A 24,555-nucleotide genomic window follows, 5' to 3' on the forward strand; every position below is an offset into this window, starting at 1 on the left:
GTTGTAATTTAAATGGATGGTTCACAATGGCAGAAGTTGCGTCACAGTTTTCTCAAACTCATTTAGCAAACATATCAATATTAGTAAAATTATGTCAGTTGGGGACACTTATCATCGATAACAATTCATTTTCAATGAATTGCCCAGCTCTAAACCAGGTCCCATCACATTCCAGCATGTGTTCCTAAAACTGGTGTCCTCCACTGGATGACATTATTGCCGATTGTGCAACATTTTTTATTTTGGCAAATAATAATAAAGATATCCTCAAAGTGGCAAAGTATCTGATGACATGTTCAACAGATCCCCATGTACAATGTGCTAGATAGGTGTACATACTATTTTAATGTGTGCATTTACCTCAGTTATGATTGGCTGGCTACTGCTTTCCTTTCCAATACTAGAAGCAATCAGGCTGCACATTTACTGTAGCTCTTTGTTAACATATTTTACTGGATCTTCCTTCAAATATTTTACCAACACAAGCTTTATACAAAACCGAATACATCATGGAATACTACAAATACATAATTTTTTTAATAGCTACCGGTTAAAAAATGCCTGAGCTTTGAGGTTGATAAGAGTGTAATACACTCAATGCTTATTTGAAAAAGCTACAGTTTGCCAAATAGTGCAAATATTTTCCACAAACTGTAAACTACATAAATGTAATCATACTTCTCAGCCACATAGCTACTTTCATACAGTGCCTGACACACATACATGCCATTCTAACCATCAGATATTATTATGGTTCCAGAGCATTGTAATTCTGTTTAAATAAAGTACAGAGATTAGTCATTCATTGTTAATTTTCTTTTATTGTTTCCTTTATGTAAAAAGCACCTCAGAGTAAACATTCGCAGAAGACAGACTAAAATGCATTCACAAGTATGGAATGTTTTAAAGGTTCTACCTGAAATTGCTTTATTTTGTCCTGCTTCAGCTATATATATATATATTATATACTGTATAAAACCGGTGAGCCTTCCATTCCTTTTAAAAGCTGCTAAATATATGTCCAGTTAATAAAAACAGCTTTGTGAAAAGTGCCTTGCATCCAACTACACAAGTCTTTGACACCATATCTTCATATCTTGTATATGCAAATACAATATGCACGCGTCAGGTTTGTTTTATGAAATATGAATGCATTTACATGTGATAATCCATCGGACATAGGGCAGGAGAAACCTGATGGTGTAACCCAACCGTTCTCCACAAAACACAATTTCTGCTACCTTGTGTTTTGTGCAGAAATTAGCTAAATAATGTAACATAAGCTGTAACAACTGCTGCTGTCTTTTGCGGTACTGTTTGTACTGAAGAGTCCTAAATTAATAAATGTTTTATTGCCATGTCTCAGGATTCATGACACTCAGCCTCAGATAAATTAAAAAAACATAATTTATGTATTAACATTAAAAAAAGCTAAATGTGTCCTGATTTTTTGAGAGAAAATGGTGTGACCACACTCATGCTATTCATTATTAATATCAGCCAGGTACACTGGACTCCAAAATTATTGGCACCCTTGATGAATATGCACAAAAATACTGTAAACTGAAAAATAATACCATTATTGAAATAAATGTTATTTTCCAATGTGTGTAAAGTGATGTGCTTCATTGATAATTCGATGGAGTCAACTAAAGTTTGAAAAGAAAAAAAAAAATCCCCCAAAGCAGATTTCACAATTATCAGGCACCCCTGATTTAATACTTCATGCAAATTTTGTGAAGAGGTTAGATAACACATTTGGAGGGACCTTTGACCATTTCTCCATGCAGAACTGTTCAAGATCATTCATATCCTTGGGTTTGCGCTGTGACTGCCCTCTTGCTGTTTCTACTTAACCATTTCTGTGTGGATTTTGATGTATGTTTGGGGTCATTGTCTAGCTGGAAATGTATCATTGCCAGAGGCGGATGCAACAAGTACTAAACCAGGGATACCAATAATTATGAAACCTTGATTTTGGTGAAATATATTTTTATAAAATGAATGTTTGATTTTGGTTGGTTACATCGAAACATAAATAAAGTACAGTATTTTTCAGATGTTGGCATTCTGGGTTCATCTCAATAATTCTATATGAATTTTCTGCATTGCTAGTCAGGGGTGCAGATAATTCTGGAGGCTTCTGTAGATGGGAGTGTCCAACACTCTGATTGGTTCTCTGGTAGAAGGAAAGGAGTTTGTGTAACCAAAGAAAATACCATCCTTTAGAATAAGACAAATGAGGACAGAATGACATCACAGTTCAAATAGGAAGTTGAGGTGTAGAAATTCAAAGCTACCTTTTATATTAAAGTCTTAAAAAAGTGAAATACAAGATCCCGTTTTTCTTTTCTCCTGTTATTTTTGACTGCGCAGGGTCTTCAAAGTCTTTCAGAACATATCAGCATTCATTCCTTTGACCAGAAGCCTTTTTTCCAGCAAATGGCTTTTGGGCAAGACATTTGGCTAACTGGCAGGGGAGCGTGCATTGGTTACACCCTCTTCATGCCTCTGCCCATCAGGCAGGCGAACACAGTCATCACCATCTTAGGTTTGACTTCAACCAGGTCATCTGGGAGGGCGTAGACACGGGCGCCAATCTTTCTGGCCATGGACACAGCGTACCTACAGACACAGGGCAGAGCCAAGCAGACATAACTATCCACACATCAGCATGTCAGCTCATAAGCTCACCTACAACCAAACTGTTGGTGCCAAATTCTGACCCTACGATCTGTATGCCTCAGCAGATCTGAGATTGAGATCAATGGACCTCTGTTCTGATGGGCTGGCTAGATCCAACAAACCGAACACTGTCAGTGTCCAAACAGCTCATTTTAAAGCACATTTTCTTCATATGGATGGTGTGGATTTATTTAGGGTATAGTATTCTGAGTATTTTGAAACTTTCACAGTGTTTTCATAAGAGTTTCAACTCCTAGCAAGGAAAATGTCATTTTCCACAATATGGGACCTCAAGTACAGGCACTAAGAAGAACGTGGTGTTACTTACTTGGCGTTCTCTAGCTTGTCGTCCTCAGAGAGGCTGCCTGTCTTTACCAGTTCATAGCCGACACTGCCTGGTTGGATGGCATCAATCAAGTCCAACACAGGCAAGCTGGAGCTGATCTCTTTGTCCTTGTAAAACATCACAGTACAGTATACCATTATACCATATTCTCAGAGGCTGCCATTACTCTCATTACATCCATGCAGAGGTACAAACTGCCCTTAATACCACCCTGTCCCAATTTATGATACTGGGCCAAAAATTGTTGAAGTATTTGTTCAACACTATGTGTATATACGCAGTGAAAATACACCCAGTGAGCACTTTATTAAGTATTTATTACACTGATTTTTTTGACAAATTAAGTCTTCTGCTGCTGTAGTCTATCCGCCTAGAGGTTAGACACACTGTCTGTCACTGGATTTTTTTTGTTTTTCGTACCATTCTCTGTAAACTCTAGAGCAGGGGTCACCAACCTTTTTGAAACAGAGAGCTACTTCATGGGTACTGAGTCATACTAAGGGCTACCAGTTTGTTTTGTCACGTGCACAATACTGACCTTTGAACTAGAGTAGGTCAGAGTTCACCTAAACTTATCTAAACTTCATGTATAATAAACATATTTTTAAGATATTTTTAAATCCATATAAATGCAAGTGTGATTAAAAAAAAATAGCAACAGAATAAAATTAAATTTTAGATGCAGCTCACTAGTGAGTGCTATTTTTAGAACAGGCCTGCGGGCGACTCATGTGGTCCTTGGGGGCGACCTGGTGTCCGTGGGCACCGTGTTGGTGACCCCTGCTCTAGAGACTGTTGTGCATGAAAATCCCAGGAGATCAGCAGTTAAAGAAATCCTCAAACCAGCCCATCTGGCACCAACAATCATGCCACGGTGGAAATCATTCAGATCCAATTTTTGCCCCATTCTGATGGTTGATGTGAACATTAACTGAAGCTTCTTAACAAAGTGCTCTGTGAGTGTATATGGTATTAACTAACACTAATTTAAGGCACTACATAATGGGCAGATGTGACTTGCACATTACATCTCCCTTAACAGATGGATGTGACGCCAGTGTTGTATTTGATCATATGACTGTAAGGCACTACATATACATCATTTAAGGCACAGCATAATGCATTAACTACATACCACATTCATTTAAGGCACTATAGACACATTAAGGTACTACATAATGCATACATTTAAGGCACTATAGACCACATTAAGGCACAATATAATGCATACATTTAAGGCAATAGACCACATTAGGGCACTACATATATATCCATTTAAGGCACAGCATAATACATTAACTACATACCACATTAATTTAAGGCACTATATACCAGATTAAGGTACTACATAATGCATACATTTAAGGCACTAGAGACCACATTAAGGCACTACATAATGCATACATTTAAGGCACTATATACCACATTAAGGCACTATATAATGCATACATTTAAGGCACTAGACCACATTAAGGTACTACATAATGCATACATACAGTAGAGACTTAACTCACCTTGAAGCTTGTTATCTTTGTTTGCTTGCCAGCCTCTGACAGGGTCTCATTGACCCATCTGACAATGATGGCATCATTAACTTTCTGTCCATCTCCCAGATCTTCCAGAACTTTCAGTGTGTATCTGCCAACATGAACAAAAGTTGAGAGCCTCTACACAGCATCAAGTCTGTACACAACTTTTATTTGACTGCATTACTTGAAAGTCCAATTGAATAATGGTCAGAATCAGAATTATGCATTCCTGATGTTTTGATACATTGAATAACATTGAGAAACTAATTCTGCCCATAATTGTTATTATTGCGTCTCTTGGGGTGTCAATCACATGATGATGGATAGCTGCTCCCACCTCCTCATCAGCTGCCACACCAGGGCGAGGGTGAGGGTGGAATTGCCGTCGTACAGGTCCAGTCCTCCGATGCCCACAAGCGAGAATTTGGCCTCCTTCCCCAGGTCCACGGCATAGCTGCAGTTCTCTAGCTATGTGCACACATGGGAAAATGGTGGAGGTGAACTCCTGGATCAGCGCAACACTCAGTCATGGTCATAGCCTGATAAAGGCTTAGTATCTAAGAATGGGTAGAACAGACTTTTGACCAGAAGAAAACATCTGAACAGATTTTCGGGTTACCTTCTTCATGTTAGATCCAATTTTGGTATAGGGTGGTTTGTTGACCTTGTTCCAGTCAACTGGGACCCTGGTTTTCTCATACAGCTGCAAGATGACCAGTGCATCCTGTATGTCACTGCAGGAAAAACAGTGACAGTTACAGTTACAGTTAACTGGAACTAACCTGCTGATCGACACATGTTCTACTCACACTTAAAATGTTGTCTCACAAAACTCGCAAATTCACTACTACAGTAGACTGGAATAAGCATAAGATACTTGCTGTCAGTTATAGCCAATTTCAGCTCTTCAGCACAAGGACCAGAACAGAGAGGTTTTAACATGCACTCATTCCATTTTTAAGAGAGAATCTGATGTAGGTGTATTATCACATGACAGTATTATGAAGGTAAATCAGATCAGTACTAAAGTCTGTGACTAGAGCTGGATCAGTCCTGTACCGATGCACTGGCTCACTGGGAAGTAGAAAGCCTACCTATACAGGTGGTTGACGTGCGGGTTAACTCCCAGGGAGTTCATCCAGTTCCGGAAGGTTCTCTCCTCACGAGTCTCATCTGGCGAAAGACAGGCATACACTAACATTAGACAAATAGCTCATCATGAAACTGGAAAACATATTTTTCTATACCCAGCGCCAATTAAAAGCCATCCTGCTTTCAAGCAGAATGGTCACAAGAGAACTGCAGCTTTAAGCAAGAGCACATATGACACTAGGTGGAGCTCCAACTCTTAATGTGAAGCTATTTGAACTGAGGGGGCTGTATTGCAAACAGGAACATCTCCATTTGATAAGCTTTACTTATTTTGGTGCTGGTGGATCACAATCTCAGCATTCTTGGAGCAGAAGCTTATTTGTTTGCTTTCGTGCTTTTAATCACACAATTTTATCAATGTTTCCCAGGAACGGGAAGTAAAGAGGTAATTAAACATCTCTACTTCCTCTCATTGACACAAGTCAGTTGGGCACGGTCAGTGACACAGTGATAAACTCTGTGAAGCGTGGGAACTCCCATTTCCCCATGAGCCCCACTGCAGTCTATTATGGTCCGGCCCCACCCTCTGTAGCGTTCGGTCAAGCGGTACTCCATGGTCAATCAAACACCCACCTTCCAGCAGGCCCCAGTCAATGTCCTCATTTTCTGGCTTTGTTAGGGCAGGGTACTTGTTGAAGAGGTTCGCCACAAAGGCCAGGTTAAGCTTGGGGTTGCCGCTGACGACGTCGGTGGGGGTGACAAACTGCCGACAGCCTAGCCTGTCCGCCTGCTGCAGCATACTCTCCGCTCTCTTCAGGTCGTCCTTCTCCTGCAGGGCACACAGAACCTGGATCAGTACTTACACCGCTAGCTAGCCGCTAGTGCTTTAGACAATATGGACCTAGTAATGTATAGGTTCAGTACGGAAGTACACTGGAGCCGCCAGGAGCCCCGGGCGACCCTGAGACAACAGCAGCAGGATGCCGGTGTCAAAGGACCACGCTGAAAAGCCCATTCAAAAACCAACCCACAGAGGTCTGAGGCCTTCACCATACATTCGCGAGTCATTGTCCTTCATTCAATCACTCCTCTCTACATCAGTTCCGCAGGAAACTGCTATACATTAACTGCACAATAAGTCATAGATGTTCGATTCTTATAGTTGTAGAAATAGGATGAGGTGACCTGATGAGGTCACCAGTACTGCCTCATTAGTGTAAGGGTTAGTACTACCCAGTTCAGCTGATTATACTACAGGCAGTCATCCGAGGAAAATCCTCACGCCACAAATGTATGATGGTTTGGCCAATACAGCCACTTCTCAGAATAGAGAAATCAGTGTTGATTTCCAACACTGCATGATATAAGCCTGTGAACCAGATGCAGATGCCATCTATAGGGTAACCAATAAATTTAATCAGCAGCCTTCACCCAGAATCAGAATTTACTAGAATGGTGATTATCAACCATTTAAATTATCTAATAAAATGTATGAACAGCAGTGAGAGATTAGGAGTATTGTCAAAATGGGGAAGAATGGGACTGAGAGTGTGCCCACAGCTCATAGAAAGGCCTGGTATTTACTGATGTGGCAACTACATTCCTCAAAATGACATTTAAATGAGAAATCAAAGAACCCCTCGCCTAATATGACCAGTGACCACAGAACTGAACTTGTACCCTTTTCAACTATCAAGAAACCAAATGTGCATACACACATAAATACACACACACACACACACACACACACACACACACACACACACACACACACATTTGTGGCACATCTGCTGCAGTGTGTCAACTGTTCCCCAGAACCCCCACTTCTTACACAGTTGGTCCTTTCTCCTCGTTAATTCGGAAATGCATACACTGAAATCTAAAATGTGTGACACAAGTACCTACTGTATGTTATGGCCTACTGTATGTTTCCCCTAGTATTCAAAGTACATCCACATGTTTGGGAAAGACTGAACAGAAAGAAAAAGAGTGAAAAAGTGAATACCAAGAATCCTTGGTACAACAGAGACCTGTACTTCAGACAGCTTCATGTATGCAGCCCAATCATTCAGGAGAAGCAACAGATAAGTCAGCAGTGTATCTCTGTGGTGACCTGTAAATGCTGAATGCATTTTCCAGTTTCAGTTTCTTGGAACTATCCAAATATCGCACAGAATGCTACTCAAAAGACACTGTCATTCGAAAATTAAATACCCACGGGTACCCCAACCTCTGATTTGCATGGCCTCAATGTCAAAACAAGCATTAAAGCTTCCTCTGTAGCCCTCTCTCTAAAGGAGCTTCTGCGAAACCTTGTTTTAAGTTTCCAAAATCCAAATCTAGACCTAACTTGCGTCTGAACATCTTGTGACTCTATTAAAATACACGGTAACACTTTACAATATGGTTACATGAATTGGCTTGAACTACATTCGTTAATGCCAACTCATGTAACCTTTTTGCAAAGTGTTACCAAATACATTTGTGATAACTCACACTGAAGCCGGCCATGTTGATGTCAATCCGCGGCTCATCCTCTTCGGTCCCTTTGGGGGAGATCTGGTTCAGCAGGTGGAAATAGGCCTTGGAGTCCTGCAAGGGAAAAGTAGACATTGCTAATTCTGCTCCTAATGCCTTGAACAGAAAATGTGATCATGCCAGTGCCACAGACATCAGGGTAAACCAAAACATGGGACAGGACATGCTAAGGCAAGCAGCATCCTGTGACAGGGTTGTGTGATAAATCAACTGAAACTTGAGAGGGATTTTAAAATCTACTAAAAACTAAAAATGCTAATGAAGAATTAATGATATTCACTCAAAAACAAAGTTTAAACTGGGATGGTACAAGTGCAGAAAATACCTTCACTGAATTTGTTAAGTCTGAAATCTGAACACAGAGAAAAACCCACGGTTAGATCCGGATGACAGTAGCTAAGTTATGGGTTGACGACCAACAGAATCAAGTCAGGCACTTTGACAAATGTTTCTTAATTTGTAAAAGAGAAGCTTTCATTAAACAGTTAATGCTGCCCGTGTCTACTGCGTGTATGATTATAAAAGGCCACAATTAGCTTGAGCAGGGCAGTCTCTAACACGGAGCAAGAGCTACTACGCAAACCTCAACTATGAGTGCATTAGAAAGAGTGCAGAGCTGAGTTGCTGCCAAACACATAGATTAACTGAATTGATAGAATATAAATCAGGCCTGTTCCCTTCTATCTGAGGAAACCTGCTCTTCAGAAAGCACTACCATATCTCCACTGTACTGTGGCTCTACAGAAGGAAGTCACTACCTGACAAATATCAGTATCAGGGCTCTTTTTTGAAATGCTGCAGCAAGAGCAACATTACGACAGGTGCTTTTCCTTTCTGTACTGTTGGTGGCATTTATGTCGACAACAGGACAACAGGTCAAAGGACAATAGGTACATACCTTGATGTCAGAGCTGAAGTTGTTGATCTTGTTCCAGCCTGCATTCTCCAGGTGGAAGTTGACCCAGCGCAGCAGAAGTTCTTCAGGGGAGAGTTTCATCAGGTCCTCCAAAGTCTCACCCTCTCTCAAGAGGGCTGCCAATGCTACAAGCGAGTCAATGACACAAATCATGAGTAAGGCTGGGTGTTCGTTTGTCATTGAAGTTACGGGTATCACTGATTTGGAGATATTTGGCAGTTCTATGACTTTTTGCAATTTCCTCCATTTCTAGTGCAATGCTAACTCAACTTTAGCATAGGCTACAATGGCATTTGTACAGGCATATGCATTTTATCAATTTTGCCAAATCGGATTCTGGAATGTGCTGTAGTAAAAATGTCCATCCCTTTCAGTTGTTGCAATCAGATGTTGAAAGTAGAGCAAGCACACCCAAACTCAACATAACTCTTTATTAGTATCAAACAACGTTTTGACCCATAACTGACCCTGAAACTCACCCGACGAAGATCCACTATGGGTCATCACGTTGTTACGTGATACTAATAAAAAATGTAATCGAAAACAAACTTTAAAGAATAAAAAATGGACACAAGATAACCATGGTTTTTTGAGAATGCTCTATTTCTAACAACAACAGCATGTGCTTTGCTTTCTATTTGTGAGGGCCAAATTAATTAATTAAGCAAATAAATACACCAGCTGTAAAGCTACTTACACTGTAGATTACTTCCTGGCAGCTTGTACCTCCTTGTTGATTTTTTTAAAACGTCAAGCACTTGTTGCTACACTTGCGCATGTTATTTCAATCATTTTTCAGTGCTGCACATGAGATTTAAAATAAATACATTCAACTTTGCCACAACTGATAAGTGACTTCAGTCAATATTTTCTGTGACAAGTATGCAGGCTTAATCATATGACCAACTATCCATTATGACAATTTTGAAGTACCCCCCACCCTCCACCCTAACTAAGAGCAGTGTTTCAAAACAGCAATGGGTTAGAATGGGAGATGGCCTCCTCAGACAGAGTTGGGAGGAATTGGAGAGCCATCGATGGGACAGAATGTTGGAATAAAAACAAGCTCAGAACAAGGTGAGTCGTCAGTAGACATTTAGCAAACGCTTCAGAATTCAGCCTTTGTCAGCTCACCCCACACATGCCTGGGAGGCTATGTTGGGGCCTGACAGAGGGAGGGAGGAAGGGAGGGGCACCAATCAGGCTGTGTGACATTCCAGCGGTGGCACCAGCCTCTTGCAGAAGGCTGTGAACGTGGCTGCTTTTAGACCAGCGCACTAAAACTAGAGCAGGTAAGATTTATTCAGAAATTTTAATGAACTGCACTTGACGCAGCCAGAAGAAGAAAAGAAAACCAGATCTTCCTGTTCTGCCCTCTGGGGGTAACATCTCTGAAGCCTGAACTCTGACATGCAGTGATTCCCCGCTGTTAAGAGGACATACAGATGAATGCAGCTCCAAATTCACAGATTTCCGCAAGTCCCCCCCGAGTGAGACCTGGGTCAACTATATACTTAAAATACTTTAACCCTTAAGGTGCAGGTAAAATTTGAGCACATTCCGAGAGAGGTTCCAATAAATTGTTGCTCATATCTGACCTTTCATTTTATCATGCTCTCGATATTTGAAAGAAACAATGGACGCATTAAAAAAAACGGTCAATAACCTGCAGGAATGTTACTGGAATCTAAAAGGTGGAAGTATTTGAAGCAGGTATGCGCGTTGCCGCAGGTTGCCGGAGCGGGCCGTACCCTCGTTCCTGCTCAGCTCGATGTCGGCGAACAGGCCGATCTTGATGATCTGCCACAGCAGACCCAGGACCAGGTGGGGCCTCCCGTCGCGCAGGTCCTGCGCCCCGATGTTCACCACGTGGCAGCCGATGGCGGAGGCCGAGTTCAGGGCCAGGTTCAGGTTCTCCTGTAGGGGGCGGCAAATGGCACCTCTGTCAGGTTTACAGGGACTGGAATGACCACAGGAAAGCCTAAACTATAGTACGGGACACAGGTGGCAATCGGGCAGCGAGATGAGGGAAGTGGAAGATGGTGGGTTTGAATCCAAGATGAGATGCTGCCCTTGCCTCAATCTTTCCAGTAAACAATCAATAAATGCAAAGGTTCTAAAGAAACGGGTGGTAGAAAAGTGGAGAGGTGCTAACTGACCTGTACTGTGGTAAAGTGGAGAGGTGATAACTGACCTCTACTGTGATAAAGTGGAGAGGTGCTAACTGACCTATACTGTGGTAAAGTGGAAAGGTGCTAACTGACCTGTACTGTGGTAAAGTGGAGAGGTGCTAACTGACCTATACCGTGGTAAAGTGGAGAGGTGATAACTGACCTCTACTGTGGTAAAGTGGAAAGGTGCTAACTGACCTGTACTGTGGTAAAGTGGAGAGGTGCTAACTGACCTGAACTGTGGTAAAGTGGAGAGGTGCTAACTGACCTGTATTGTGGTAAAGTGGAGAGGTGCTAACTGACCTGTACAGTGGTAAAGTGGAGAGGTGCTAACTGACCTATACTGTGGTAAAGTGGAAAGGTGCTAACTGACCTGTACTGTGGTAAAGTGGAGAGGTGCTAACTGACCAATACCGTAGTAAAGTGGAGAGGTGCTAACTGACCTGTATTGTGGTAAAGTGGAGAGGTGCTAACTGACCTGTATTGTGGTAAAGTGGAGAGGTGCTAACTGACCTATACTGTGGTAAAGTGGAGAGGTGCTAACTGACCTGTACTGTGGAGAAATGGACAGAGACGCTAGCTCTAACTGACCTGTTTTGTGAATGGTGTCAGCTTCTTCTTGTTTATTGTTCTCTCATCAATCGTGTCGGGCACTGACAGGTTGACCATTTTACTGGAGAGTGGAGAAAACATCAAACAAATTCAGTTTAACATGCAAGTGAGGTGCAGACCTAATTACTATCAGTGAGAACTAATGCTGTGGAATATGGCTGAGAGAGCAGCTTCTTTACCAGAGAACGATGCCATCCCCCAAAGTCGTGAACAGCGCGTCTGTGGTTGGGTCCATCGGCAGGACGTGCTTACAGTCCGGATCTTTCTCCAGGGCTGTGTTGATCCAGTTCACAAAAGCAAACCGCTCCTCCTCTGCAGCACAGAGCAGCATTAATGCACAGAAAACACAGGAGTCTTCCATTTTATAACTTCATAGAAACACTATACTTGCACACTTGCAGGCCTAGAAATTGTGCTTGTTTTTGTGGTGCAGGCATACTTGCCAACCCTGGGACCTCAGAAATATGGATGTTGTACTTGAGGGCGGGGTCTGGCTCCCACATAAAAAAATTGAGCTTCAGGGACTTACGGACGAAAATAGAGTAATACGCTCAGCGCAGCAGCATTTTATAATGCATATTCTTTTTCTCTCAACTTCTTTGTGTCTTTCTCTCACTCTCCATTTATTGTTCTCTCAACTAAGTTACTTCCTCTGTGTCGTTTTTCTCTCACTATCCATTTACTTTTCTCAACTTCTTCCTTTGTCTTTTCTCTCACTCTCCTTTTAGCTCTAACCTGTTATCTCTCTCCAGTCTGTATGTAACTAGCTAGCTACTGTAGAGGTTGCCTACGAAGAACCCAGCCCGTGGGCCATATAGTTCAGGGGCTCTCTTCCCATGCCTGTAACCATGGAAACAATATATTTGGTGCTGCGGTATTGTTGTCCGGGAGGAAACGGCGGAATTGAGTCGTGGGTCTACACGCGGTACAGACGGATTAACAAATATATGTCGTAAAACGAGAGAGGGCAGTGAAAATCGAGAGTATCCTGAGAGGTCAGCAGGTATGGGCGCAGGAAACCTTAACACTTCAACATAGCCACTTCAACACACCAGGGCGGGATCGAACCGGCAGCCCTCCAACTGCCAGACAACTGCTCTTACCACCTGAGCCCCATAATTGCTAATCCCTCACACGACATGCCATATTGAGTCTGGCTGGCATCTCACCTGAGAAGGAGTGTTGCGTGCCCTCGCTGGACAGCTCTGAGGTGCCGCCGAAGGCTAGGATGCCCTCCTTTTTGTTGATCGCCTTCCTGAAGGACTTGGCAATTTCACTGCTCTTCAGATCCTGGAAGATCTGTGCGGGTGGGGAAGGGGAGGAGACAGAGGAGAGGAGGGAGGGGGTCAGAGGGCAGAGGGCAGGGCTCCTCTGGGGTCAGAGGGCAGAGGAGACAGGAGGCCCCCCATTCCCCTCTAGAGCAGCAAAGACACACTGCGACTCAAGACACACTGGTCTTACTCTTTTCGGATTTCCTCCTCTTCTTTCCACGTGTTCAGGTGGAAGCCCACAACTAATGCTCAGCTTCAAGGCGGAAGGAAACATGTTTCTATTTCCCATCACATTTCAAGGTAGTCACAAGCAGTTAATAAACAAAGCATCCAGTTATGCAGAATAATTCCTCTGACAATAATTGCTCTCAGTTGAATACAAAATATAATAATACAAGAATACAGAAATAAAAAACACTGTAATTAGCGCAGTAGCACAGCAATTGACAGTGAAGAGAACGCCATCAGTGTGTAGGAGTATAAATTACACATAATAATATGTAATGTGTAAAAATGAACAACTTTTGTATTCTGTTTGTGATCTGAATTACCAATCCCCCAATTAAAACTAAAACTTGACTTTTTTAGATTTTGTAAATGGATAATTCAGACGACAGTATATTAGAATACAGTGTGAATGTGTACATGCATGTGTGTGCGCACGTTTGCATGGATTTATGTGTGTGTTCTGTCATCTATAAAAATAGCTGCTTCAATGTGCCCAATGTGGCTCAACTGTAGCTCTCTTCACCAAATGTGGACATTTTCATCTTTGTCCTGTAGCAATGGTTCACACACATTGAAAGCCCAATTTCAGTGTGCAGGGTAGAACTGGCTTCTGCAAGCAGCCTTATTTAACTGAAAACTGTGCCAGTAAGTGAGTATGTAACTTTTTAAAATAGACTATAAAAACAGGCTTTTGGCACAGCTGCTTTGGCCAGAGTGGCCCAAACAACTGCCAGATATAGGCGGGTTGGAATCACTGTGTTCCTGAAAACATTCAGATTTGAACTCCTTGTAAAAAAGTGTTTGTGTGTAGGAAACTGGCTTAAACTAGAACACAGAATAACGTCACTGTTGGCGTCGAGATGTTAGTAGGTGACAGTAGGCAGACAGACTGCTTAGTCAGGAATGTTGGGAATGTCTTTAATCAAACACAAATGCTCTCATTACAACCAAATAAATGTTGTAAAGAACAGTCAGGTCTGAATAGTGACCACAGGAGTAATTCTGGACACCAAAGTATCACCATGTAGATATTTCAGTACTTTTCATACACCATAATGTTTGGGACAAATAGCTTCATAGGTGTTTATGATTAGGCAGGTGTGTTCAATTGCTTCCTAAGTGCAGGTAGAAGACAGCTTTAAGTATCTAGTCTTCATTCTTATTTGCATTTGTCAACATGAGGGCCAGAGTTGTGCCAAATATATTTGAAGCCATTATGAGGCCATTATGAACCTGGATGGCCAAGTTACAGTTTACTAAGAAGTACCTAAAAGAGCCAGCAGTGGTCTTGTCAGCAGATGACAACAAGATTCACTTGCATGAAAACATGCAAAAGAACACAATGATGTTTTCTCTTGGCCCCACTGCAAAAACATCTTAAATAAAACGAACAAAGAGCCGACTAAAAAGTCCAAAAACAAAATTTCAAATCTGCTGAATAAGTATTTTGTGAACAGCCAATCCTCAATCCCGCAAAATACTGCATTCCCACTATTGTTCTGAAACTGAAACATTCTGGCACTGTCAGAAGCCACGTGCTGCACAGTCTGGGATTAAAACAACTGTTGTTCTAACGCTGCTCGAAATCTTGAGCCACCGGGGGTTTGCACTGTGGGAAGTATGACGCACAGTCAAGGCCGCTCACCTTGGCAAGCACAAAACCCACGGACAATCATCCCTGTGTCTCTGATGCCACACTTACAAAGCGCAATGTACGCTCTCACCATGGTGGCAGCCATTTGCGAAGACTGACCTAGAGGCTTAAACATCGCCATCGCAAATTCCAACCCCCTATGAAAACAAAGAGGTCCAAACTCTCAATGTCAGCTCAGGCAACCCGTTGGTGAGGTATAGCAGACTAAAGAGGGTGCTGCCCTTGGCTTCAATAATTGTACATGGCAAGGAAAAAAAGAGCGATACTGAATGAGTTGTTTCACTGAGATGCCAGAGGCCATTGCATTACTTGTAAATGAGACTCTACTCTAGGTCTGTAAAGTGCTGTACTCTCATCCTTCATGAAACTAAATACTGCATTCTGCCCTGCCTTGTGCTGTGACCCCACTTCCCCCGGAGGGGAAGTGGAAATCCAGATAGAGAGAGAGAGGGAGAGAGGGAGAGAGAGGGAGAAAGGAAGAGAGAAAGCAAGAGAAAGCTAGAGATGCAGAAAGAGAGAGAAAGAAGAGAAAGAGCAGGGAAGCGTTCTGAACGGGTGTATATCAGCCTATGACTATCTGCATGCAGGTGCCTGTATTTCCTCACAAACTTCTCTGTGAGTCTCTGCCCCCTAGAGAGCTGCACAGCATTGGATTCTCATTATTGCGCTCTACACAATGTTGGCCCCAGTCCAGCAAGTATGAAGAAGGGGTTCCCTCCTGTCACAGGGAGGATACACATAACCTGCATTATAATATCACAGCTTTGCCCAAAGTTCTGTTAGGATACTACTCACCAAGACAAATTCATCGAAGCTTATCTTGTTGTCATTGTTGCGGTCTCCCTCCTGCATCAGCTTTTGAATGATTTCTCTGACCTTATAACCTGGCAGGGAGACGTTGGTCTCTTTAAACAGATCATGCAGCTCATCGTTGCAGATGAAGCCGTTGCCGTCCAGATCTGGTAAAGGAGACAGGGAAATGTGCATTTTATCAACAATTTGTTACTGGAAACGTCACTGCTTAAAAAAAAAAAAAAAAAAAGCCACCCAACATCCAAGTGAGTACATCCAATTCATGGAATGAGAGGTAAAGTGGCAATTTTGCAGGGAGCGATCCAACAAGAAATCAATCTGGGGTTCCCATCCAGGTTTTAAGTAAAGAATGTCTGCATCTTAAAAAACAGACTGCTGACAAAGTGATATTTAATTAAATTAAGGAGCCAGTGACTTTTAAATAACATTTTAAAAGTCAATCTTTAGGCTGTACATTCAACGACTGCCTGTTTTGCAGCAAGATGATCATGTTGAAAACATGGTACAATTGGACAAAATATAAAAATACTGATGAAGTCAATTAGGTTACAGAAGTACACCTGTCATTGGTAATTCTGGGGAAAAATCAGAATTACAATCTTGACCTTCCCGAAAGCATACCAATAGTTACTCCAAGTTTATAGTAATAGGTGTCGAATATCAGAACAATTAGAGAGTTCAAGATTGAAAAAGATCCCATTTCCCCCGGAATGACCCTTATGTAGGCATATTCAACACCCACACACCCAGCACACAGTCTGCTCAGAATATATCTGCATAATACCCTATTCACTGAAATTTTTCCTGTGATTCAATTCAATTACAAAAAGAGTTGAATGGGGATTCATGGGCAGCATTGGTTCACAACAGTGAAACTACAGAATGACCATTGTTAAAAAAAATGTGTATAAAAAAAAAGAAGAAAAAAACACCATTCATACTAAATGAACCAGAAAAGCACCTAAACCAGAGGCGGTTCACAATGTTGGCACCTGCATCTTTAGTCTGCTGCTACTGGCCTGAGCACCTGTGACCCTGCCTCTGAACACTTGGTTAAATGACTGATGAGGCCGTGTCTCCACTGCAGGGCAGTAAACCAAGTGGGTGTCTGTCGCAAGAACATCAATAAAGTCTGGCAGCTGTCAATCAGGCTTGGCTGCCAGGTGTGCTTTGTCCAGAGTGACCAGAGCAGGCGCGTTTAGCCCATTCAGGAGCGGGTCATACACTCACCCACTCTCCCGAAGGCCTCCCGCAGCTCCTCAACTTCCTCTTTCGAAATCTTGGTCACCATCTCCCTGGAGACAACCTGCGGCGAAGGGTCAAAGAGTGGTTCTGTGGGGTAATAATATATTCATTTAATAATAATTTGTTATTTAGCTGACTTTTATCCAAAGTGACTTACAGATTAGACTAAGCAGGGGACAACCCCCCCCCCCCGAGAGCCTTGCTCAAGGGCTCAACAGCTGTGCGGATCTTATCGTGGCTAGAACCACCAACCTTCCCAGTCATATACCTTAGCTACTAGGCTACAGGCTAGATAGAGAGGGAGAGTGAGTTGGGACAGCTCTCCGTCACAAACACAAAAACCATTCACATGCTTCACCCGTCTGTTCACATGTTTCCCCCGTCTTATCTGTTCAGTGCTCCATCAGAGCGTAGATAAAAGGAATATGATCACAAGGAATGCAATGACAGTGTCTCAAAGTGACTGATTACAGCACCTGACTGCAGTCTGTCATGATGGATATCTCACAACCTGATGAGCGAAGAGCCCAATCAGAACCAATCATGAGGACTGCCAATCAGCCGTTGCACTCCGTCTGACACACTGAATGAAGGACGGGACCTGAATTGTGACCATTTTAAACACAACTGTCTCTGCCGTTCTGCGCAGGCATTAGATGGCGATTAGATGGCGGCAATGTCATTGGGTAACTGTAGGGATAGGTTATGCATTTACCAACATGTTTTTGGTCTTTTTGGAGTCCACACATTGAACTCTGGCACACATTTCACATGAGATTATATTTACTTATTATGTCAGACAGGGACAATGTTAAGGTTGAATATCAGTAGCTTTAGATGGCTACAGGGCAATATCCAACAGGTACTTTCGAGACTTTGGAAGTACCGCAACACTAGTGACTTATCTAAACATACAGGGCAGTAACAAAGACAGGCCAGCTAAGCAAACATTTCAGTAATTTACATGCTGATAGTTTTCATGTGGCTTTGAATGTATTTTGCCTAAGGTCTGTAAGCAACGTGAGGTCCACTCTGAACCACCAGCCAGCTACTTCAGTCTTAGTGAGGTGTGGAAATATTTTGACCGATCCAGCCCTCAGGCTGAGGTGAAATACCTTTTACAATAACAAGATGTTCAAGATGTCTGCTACTACTTCCAACACACAATTGTTCATTGAGTCACAGGGTTCCAAATAAACCATCCACTACCACAGACCTTTGGTTAGAAAAGCTGAGAATTAGAAGGTTATAACTGAAATTTAAAACAAAAAATGAGTTAGTGTTGGGGCACTAAATACATGTACTTCACATTGTTATACAAAAAATACTGTTTAGAAGTATGAAAAAAATGCTATATTTAAAAGTCGTATCTGCTTGGAGCCCATTCACTTGAATCTTTGAAGCTCAATATCTCAAAACTTTCAGAACGCAGATAGAACCTTCTAATTCCCAGCTCACGAGTTTGGAAATCAAGCCAATATTTCACAATGATATATAACATACAAAATAGAACAACATACAACAATCACAGAGTTCTTCAGAAAAGGGGAACAGATGGCACACAAAAATGGAAACTCCTGGGAAAATGAGGGACAACTAATCGGCCTATAAGCAAAGTAGAGGTTACATACAGGATACAGGCATGGCTCACACATAAATTATGTAAATAACACCCCAGAATGCATACAGTCCTGTATAAAACATTCTGGACAATCCTGCTTGCTTACATTTCTAACTAGCATGGCTGCAAGGCCTCATTGACTCTGAAAGAGGGGCAACTGTTGGGGTGTGTTCAGCAGGAGTTTCAGTGGCCGAGAATATTTCACAAGCAGCAGGATGAGGCTAACATGGAGCCAGTATAGAAAGGCACGATTAGCACAGGGTAGCTCCAGGATGACAATGCTCAACGAGATGAGAAACAACTTCATGTCACCATCTCCACTTTGTGTTCATTACCTGTGGCTACAGTGTTTACAATTTTTTTCCACCTCCAAATATGCCTGCAGATAGTCCATAAGTTTGTAGTATTTGGGTAACTGTTGTAGTGTCTCATGAATCAGATCAGCGGGGTGACTGAATCACTAGTCTGGTCTAAGAAAGCCACAGATGACTGTGAATTTTTCCATTTGTCCGCAAACTCTAGACGACCGCAGAGAAGCATCAAGGACCCTGGCTACTGTTTCATCTGTGTCTGCACAGAAGCCTCTGTATCTTTGATCCTCTGCACAGACTGCAGTTTCCATCAAAATGAGAATAGAGAGACGTCCGTCAAATGTCATGGGCCCTTCATCAGAAAGCAACTTTATTTCTCATTCAAGCATTGTCAGAGTTGAAACTAATGCCCAGACTATACAGGCCCAACGCTATAGTTACTACCTTGTTTAAATCCTTTTTTAAAAAAATTTAATCTTTAATGTGATTTTTATCTGCCTGTGTGAGACCACAAACAGTAACTGGCTCTCATAATCACTGTTGAAACAATGAGTTCTGTTTCTTCCTTCTACACCCTGCCAGAATAATCAGAGATCAGTCAGCAGATTAATGTGCATGGTTCCGTACTCTACAGCAACACGTGGAAATCCAGGCCACGTCTTGCCAACGCATTACCACTGCTAATAAAAACCAAAACAACTAAAAATGGCACAGATTTCCACAGGAACGGCCCGCCCCAACCCAGTAATTGTTTCCATAGGAACAGTTCCTCTCAGCCCAGCCCAGTTACACTGTGGAGTGATGTGCTGAAACGCAAGGTGAGACTGCTCCAGTACAGACCATTTCCTATATAATAATAATATGTCTTATTTATTTATCCAAAGTGACTTACAGTTGGTTAGACTAAGCAGGGGCAATCCCCCCTGGAGCAATGTGGGGTTAAGGGCCTTGCTGAATGCCCCAAAAGCTGTTTGGATGTTATCCTGGCTACACTGGGGCTTGAACCACCAACCCTCCATGTCCCAGTCATGTACCTTAGCCATTAGTCTCCTGGGCACACCCAAGAGCAAAAACAAACTGCCAACACCTCACCAATGAGCCCACAAAGTGCAGTTTCTGGATGCCTATCTAAAAAGCTGGGCCTTCCTTGGCCGTAATGATGAAATAAGGAAGGGGTGAAAGGCTTTGCGTGTCTGAGCACCGCATAACAGCAAGGAGCAGAGTTTGGTGGAGGGGTTACATGTCCTTTCCCTGCGCACGCAAACCCCTCCCATTCGCCTCGTAAAATCAGCCCCTGTAAATAAAACAGACCGGTAACAGGATCCTGCCTCACCTACATTTAGAGATCACCGCAAAGTCACAACAAGGAAACCCTGATCCCTCGTCGCACGGGAGCCAGGGTGACCCGTCCACCAATAAAACACCGCCGGTGCTCTCAGAGGGAAAACAAAACTAATTGCTTGCGTGCCTGTTTGGCAGTAGCTCTCTGGTCTCTGCCCCTCTGACCCATAATAGGCTACCTCATGGTGTGGTTCTATGCAACTCCGGGCTAGCCTAAATCTCTGGGCTAGCACACAGTTCCACTGCCAGGCTGCTGCTGCCTCGCTGTCCCACCGAGACAGGGTTTAAACGGGGTGAACCGGGAAAGAGGGCTCCCTCACTGCCCTTCTCAGCTAATCTGGACCACCAGCATTCCTGTCTGGATCGCTAAAGCTTCAGACGCTAAGTCATAGAGGAACATTTCCTGCCTGTGGAAGAAAGCTTCCCTCTGTGTGCGTGTATGTGTGTGTGTGCCAGCGTGTGCTTGCGAATGTGTGTGATGGTGAATATGTGCATGTGAAATATTTGAGCGTTTGTATATGTGCCAGCATCTGCTTCCTGTTGGGCTAATACACACTGCTTGTATTAGTCAAGTCCTACCAGCACACAGACTCGACAGACACGCACGCACCACTACAACTTCAGCGTCCCGCTAAAGAATTTGCCTTCGTTCTGACATCCATGCTGATGATGTCATCTGAATGTACTGCAGGGCTGGATTTCCTATCAATGGCCGAAAGTACTTTTCCACTCGCAGCCTGCAACGTAGTCATGCAGAACAATGTAGCCGATTACAGCCACAGCTGCTATCTTCGACCAAGATGTGCAAACTCCACAAGAGTGGTTTTAGGACCTGTAGAGGCACTGTGCTCAGTACAGACACTGTGCTCTACCATGCCTGTGGTTTCTCCCCTCTGGAATCAACAAACAAACAAAGGCAGAGTAAGGCTAGCAGAGTAAGGCGGAGTAAGGCTAGCAGCAGTCTCCTATGCTGGTTCTCAGGGGACTGGACATTCTCGGAGGTGCTGGAGAACTGGAGCCCTGCCTTGGGACGGCTGCCGGAACCGGTTTCCTCCTCGGCCTCGGGCCAGGAGCCCTGCCTCAGACAACGCAGCAAGCGAGAGGCCAGGCTTATACAGCAGCACTGGGAAATACACAGGACCATAAAAAACTCAAAACTACCCTCCCACCGCCGTTTTCCTCTGCCTCCTCCGCTTTGAGCCCAGAGGACTGCGGGACAATTTTGGTTTTCTTAATCTGAGGGCGCGTCGGACCGCTGTCGGGCATCTGAAGACTTGGGCGGGGCCGCGTGGGGTTTAGGGGAGGGTGCGTCATGCTGGTGTAGGGTGGTTTTCTGTTCTTCAAGCCTTGTTTGGTTACTGCTACGGAAAATCTGTCGCAGTGAAGCTGTCACACTGTACTGCACCGTAAATCTCATGGGTTGATGATTTATTTCTCACACGTATAGACAGTCTCTCTAACAACAGCTCACTGGTAGCCAGAACTAGGCAGAATTCTGGTGAGATAGACACTCTTTTTCAAGCAGTCACACAATCAATGTACTTCACTCATATAATGCAAGAAAACAATCGACACAGCAAAGTGTTCATGTTACTACATTGTCTTGCCACAACTTTGCCAACTAAACACAGCTGGCTAATGTCATGTTTCAATATGTGCAGCAAACAGCTGGCTAAAACACTGATCACTTTGCCCCAGAATACTGATGTGCTTCAACAGAAACATACCGTTTGTGAGGACCGGCAAATAGAAGAAAGAGTTCTGGATTAAAATGTCATTAAAATATTTTCTATCTTTGTTGATGCTCCCAAGTAACTGAGGCATTATATTTGGAAAGAGTTTTTCCAAAAATTACCAGAAGGAACACTGCATCGGTGAACTGCATCTAAAAAAGTTTAAATCTATCAGTTTTGATGACATGTGACAAATTTATCTGGATGTATAGGCCGAGTACTCTGTGTAAGTGGAAACAAACTTTAATTTCATTTTTGGGTGAACTGCCCCTTTATGGAGTTAAAAGGATATTAAGCACAGCAGTAGAAAAATGCTTAATTATGGTATCAATAATGCCTAAATATTTCATATCCACTCAGAGGGAAGTTTTCTTTGTTAGCGCAGTTTACTGGTACAGCCTCTTCAAGCTTGTTCCTATTCTAGGAAACACATCACTGTTCCTAGCTCAGTCCAGTCAGCAAGCAAGAGCAATCAATCCAGCACCATAATCATTTCAGCCTACACAAGAGTCTCAATCACAGAGCCTGAATCCCAAAGTACTGTGTTATTATGATTCTTTTTACGTTTAAGACTCCACTAGCTTCCCATTTTCAAAGTATAGACTATGATTGTAGGCAGCACTCAAAGGATGGAGTTCCAGCTCGGTCAGTATGTTACTAAACTCTGAAAAGTTTTATGGGGTTACAATCTTTCAGTGATGCGCTTGCCATCACGCTACTCAAATGTTGATCGTACATAATGCTCTTTATGAGGGCCACTTCTTGCTTTTCAACGATACTGACCTTAAGAGGCCGTTCATGTCAATGGTAATGTAAGCGAGCTGTGAGCTATATCGGATTCACCGATTAGAATCTGTGAATTCACGCTGTGGTAGAACTACAGCCTGGGCGCTTGCTCTTTGAGACGGGAATTCCTTTAGCTCAGGTTTCAGTGCCACACAAAGAACCTTCTCACAAACTAGCACCGAGCGCAGCTGAGCTGGTGCTCAACAGGCCTGCCTTGGAGAAGAAAAGCCAACACTGCCCTGACTAAAATAGAAAAGAACTCAAACCTTCATAAACAGACAGTGGAAAGCTGTCACCTCCAATGCAGTTGGAAAATGTGTACATTTTCCCATTTGACCCATGTGGTTCCACAGCAACACTAAGACGACATGGCTCAGGCAGTAAGAGCAGTCGTCTGGCAGTAAGAGCAGTCGTCTGGCAGTCGGAGGGTTGCCGGTTCGATCCCCCGCCCGGGCTGTGTCGAAGTGTCCCTGAGCAAGACACCTAACCCCCAAATGCTCCTGACGAGCTGGTCGGCGCCTTGCATGACAGCCAATCGCCGTCGGTGTGTGAGTGTGTGTATGAATGAGTGAATGAGAAGCATCAATTGTACAGCGCTTTGGATAAAGGCGCTATATAAATGCCAACCAAGACAGAAAGTTTTGTGCCAAGCAGTGCCTCCTCATTAGCTTTGCCCTGTCTTCCTGTTCCACTTCCATGGTTAAAGAGGGATAGGAGGGCCTTGGTATCTATACCCAGAATGCCTTTGGGCTAATAAGCTGTACACCTCCGGTAGAAAGCCAAAATGCTTGCTGGGAGAGGGCAGCCTGAGCCACACAGAACATTTCATAACACACCATGATACAAACAGAAGTACAGTTGACTGAAAACAACTTCAGCAAACTCTGCGATATCAGCGTTACAGAACCACTTTACACATGCTTAAAATCCAAATGACTGAAGAGGCTGCAATGTACCTCTTTCAGTTCCACGAAGAAAGCTTGGTTCATTTGATCTGGCAGTCTTCCACACTTCAATAGTGATAACTGATCGCAAAGCAGCTGTTTCATGGAACAAACGGCTAAATGGCAGCTGATATAGGGGGAAAGACACCAAAACATAACAGAGAGGGGATCCTGTCAACTTTTTAAATGGGAGTATCAGACAATTGCATTTGTACTGTAGAGAGCCTCTTTAAATGCATTAAAGTCCATTATTAAAGTGATAATTTCTAATTAAGGAAGTGTAGGCATAGAAGACAGGATTTATTTTTCAGACATGCTTGCATTTTGTTTTTGTTTCTTTAATGCACGGTTTCATTCCCCAGCAAATTACTACATTGATTGTATAATTCACATTTAACATACAGAATACATGGACAAATTAGAGATATATATAATTCATGTAAAGCGGAGTTGTGTATGAAGTGCATTTCGCTTGTCTCACAAGTTCTTCCCCTGAGCCTTTTCTCTCTTGGACAAAGGAAACGTATTTATTTCTACAATGTACACAATGCACAAAAGCCTCTTCCCTTCCAGGGAATGCATGGCCTAATTGTTCCCCTGAATGAAGGTCTTTGATTCTTACCAATATACTTTCTAACATGATGCATGCTGGGATGGCTCTCCCTGCTTGACCTTTGTCAGTCTTGTAGACTGTTAGTTATGTCAACAGCAAACAGTGG

General features: G+C 43.0%; 1 protein-coding gene across 2 annotated transcripts in view; it reads right to left on the bottom strand.

The window, feature by feature from the left end:
• Positions 1–801: 801 nt before the first annotated feature.
• The window catches only part of LOC133132445 (plastin-3-like), a 33,259-nt gene continuing 9,505 nt past the window's right edge, over positions 802–24,555 (bottom strand). Inside the window, exons 2-16 of one of the 2 annotated variants that reach the window (XM_061247890.1) lie at positions 17,086–17,187; positions 15,838–16,001; positions 13,059–13,188; positions 12,069–12,201; positions 11,869–11,950; positions 10,858–11,023; positions 9,089–9,231; positions 8,149–8,244; positions 6,286–6,481; positions 5,655–5,733; positions 5,180–5,294; positions 4,898–5,028; positions 4,546–4,669; positions 3,014–3,138; positions 802–2,625 (exon numbers count right to left, since the gene is read on the bottom strand). In XM_061247890.1, coding sequence (XP_061103874.1) covers positions 2,493–2,625; positions 3,014–3,138; positions 4,546–4,669; positions 4,898–5,028; positions 5,180–5,294; positions 5,655–5,733; positions 6,286–6,481; positions 8,149–8,244; positions 9,089–9,231; positions 10,858–11,023; positions 11,869–11,950; positions 12,069–12,201; positions 13,059–13,188; positions 15,838–16,001; positions 17,086–17,146 — 1,878 coding nt within the window. In that variant the 5' untranslated portion in view covers positions 17,147–17,187 and the 3' untranslated portion in view covers positions 802–2,492. The remainder of the gene's footprint in view (positions 2,626–3,013; positions 3,139–4,545; positions 4,670–4,897; positions 5,029–5,179; positions 5,295–5,654; positions 5,734–6,285; positions 6,482–8,148; positions 8,245–9,088; positions 9,232–10,857; positions 11,024–11,868; positions 11,951–12,068; positions 12,202–13,058; positions 13,189–15,837; positions 16,002–17,085; positions 17,188–24,555) is intronic. The other variant, XM_061247891.1, reaches the window with a different exon arrangement.

The sequence above is a fragment of the Conger conger genome, chromosome 7 (genome assembly GCF_963514075.1).
Source record: "Conger conger chromosome 7, fConCon1.1, whole genome shotgun sequence".
Lineage (NCBI taxonomy): Eukaryota > Metazoa > Chordata > Actinopteri > Anguilliformes > Congridae > Conger > Conger conger.